General features: G+C 47.2%; 1 protein-coding gene across 3 annotated transcripts in view; it reads left to right on the top strand.

Annotated features, from left to right (window-relative positions):
* Positions 1-6: 6 nt before the first annotated feature.
* Positions 7-1,980, top strand: part of LOC116378022 (PHD finger protein 21A-like) — an 8,258-nt gene continuing 6,284 nt past the window's right edge. Inside the window, exons 1-4 of one of the 3 annotated variants that reach the window (XM_031839820.1) lie at positions 7-327; positions 931-1,086; positions 1,445-1,520; positions 1,614-1,717. In XM_031839820.1, the coding sequence (XP_031695680.1) occupies positions 298-327; positions 931-1,086; positions 1,445-1,520; positions 1,614-1,717 (366 nt within the window). In that variant the 5' untranslated portion in view covers positions 7-297. Of the gene's footprint in view, positions 328-442; positions 1,087-1,444; positions 1,521-1,613; positions 1,718-1,980 lie in introns of those variants that run through there. The other 2 variants (XM_031839821.1, XM_031839819.1) reach the window with 2 other exon arrangements.

Raw genomic sequence — 1,980 nt, 5'->3', positions numbered from 1 at the left:
AGGGGGTTCATGAGAGGGGTTCATGAGGGGTTCATGAGAGGTTCGAGAGGGGTTCATAAGCGGGGTTCATGAGGGGGCTGTTATGGACCTCGGTGTCTGTAACGTGCTGGCTGCAGCCCTGGTGACAGCCTATCATAACCTCTAGACCTGGACATGTGACTGAAGCATGTTAACATCTGACACAACGCTCCATAGACTGCAGTACGTTGTACTAGTGCTCGGCTCTCCTGCACTAACACTGCTGTCTGTGCTTCTGACTCCTCTTCCTCCTCTTCCTCCCTTACCGCTCCCTGTCTCATGCTAGCCAACGAAGACTCCCTTTCCAAGGTATGTCATACAGACTGTTTTGTTTTTTGTTTTCTTCCCCCCTCTCCATCTTTCTTTTTTTCTTTGTTTTCCGTCTTTGTTGTCTGTCTCATTTCACCCAGGTCGCCCACCCAAATACAGCAGCGTCCCGGAGCTGGGCAGCCTCACCCCGACCTCCCCCTCCAGCCCCGTCCGTCCCCTCCCCCTGCCCAGCCCCAGCTCTGGGGATGTAAGTAACGATGGGGGAGACGGACAGAAAACCCCCGTCACACACAGTCCTTATTGGCCCAGTAGCTCTGTCACTCATTTACACCCCAAGACCTCCACCAACACTTCCATTAGTTTGTTGTCCTCATGTGGTTAACCATCAGTCATCAGTTGATTTTTTTACTTTCAGCCTTACAAAGTGAACAGTGTCCTGTAGCCCAGAGCATCCATTAAGAACTACTACAACACATTCTAACTCCCAGATGTAACTTTACACACCATGTCCATTAGGTATTAAAACAAGGCCAACTGTAAACTAAACCAAGCCAGATCATGGTGCCTCCCCCTGCCTCTCCACGGATGGTTGGTGGGGCTCAGTTGGGCAGGGAAACTGATTGGTCCAATTCTTCCTCACAGGGAGACATCCATGAGGATTTCTGCACTGTGTGCAGACGCAGTGGCCAGTTGCTCATGTGCGACACGTGTTCTCGTGTTTATCACCTGGACTGCCTGGATCCACCCCTGAAAACCATTCCTAAAGGCATGTGGATCTGTCCAAAATGTCAAGATCAGGTAACCACAGCAGCCGTGACTGATCCTGAGTCAGGGGGAAGGGGGTACCGCAGCCCGGAGAAGGGCCAATCAGAGCCAGTAGATGGTTGACTGTAAAATCTGCTTCTGCTGACCGGCCTTCTGCCACACTGTCCTGAACTTTAGGACTGTTCAATCCTTTGTAAGCATATACATGATGCAGTATTGTTTTTTTGTGCCTTTGTCCCATTCATTGTGTCAGTAATGATTGGCATCTCACATCCATCCACTCCATTGCTTGTCCCTTCTCAGCCTCACCACAGGGTGGCGGCTCAACTTGTCTCCCTCAAATCTTTTTTAAGTCTCTGCCTATGTGACAACTCTGAGCTTCTCTCTCCAGATCCTAAAGAAAGAAGAAGCCATTCCCTGGCCTGGTACCCTGGCTATTGTTCATTCCTACATCGCCTACAAAGAAGGTGACGTTAGATTAGTTTTGTTTCCTGAAACATGTGAATGTGAACAGTTCAACAGTGAAATAAACAGTTTGGCTTGATTGTTCTTTGCTGCAGCTAAAGAAGAGGAAAAGCAGAAGCTGATGAAATGGAGCGCTGAACTGAAACTGGAGCGAGAACAGCTGGAACAGAGAGTCAAACAGCTCAGCAACTCTATAACGGTAAGAAACAGTCAAACAGCTCTACATCTCTATAACAATAAGAAACAGTCAAACAGCTCTACAACTCTAAAACAATAAGAAACAGTCAAACAGCTCAGCAACTCTATAACGGTAAGAAACAGTCAAACAGCTCTACATCTCTATAACAATAAGAAACAGTCAAACAACTCTACAACTCTATAACAATAAGAAACAGTCAAACAGCTCTACAACTCTATAACAATAAGAAACAGTCAAACAGCTCTACATCTCTATAACAATAA

Source organism: Anarrhichthys ocellatus, unplaced genomic scaffold (assembly GCF_004355925.1).
Source record: "Anarrhichthys ocellatus isolate YVR2014 unplaced genomic scaffold, GSC_Weel_1.0 scaffold1978, whole genome shotgun sequence".
NCBI classification, from domain to species: domain Eukaryota; kingdom Metazoa; phylum Chordata; class Actinopteri; order Perciformes; family Anarhichadidae; genus Anarrhichthys; species Anarrhichthys ocellatus.
The sequence above is the reverse complement of the archived record's forward strand: the minus strand, read 5'-3'. Positions and strand labels throughout refer to the sequence as shown.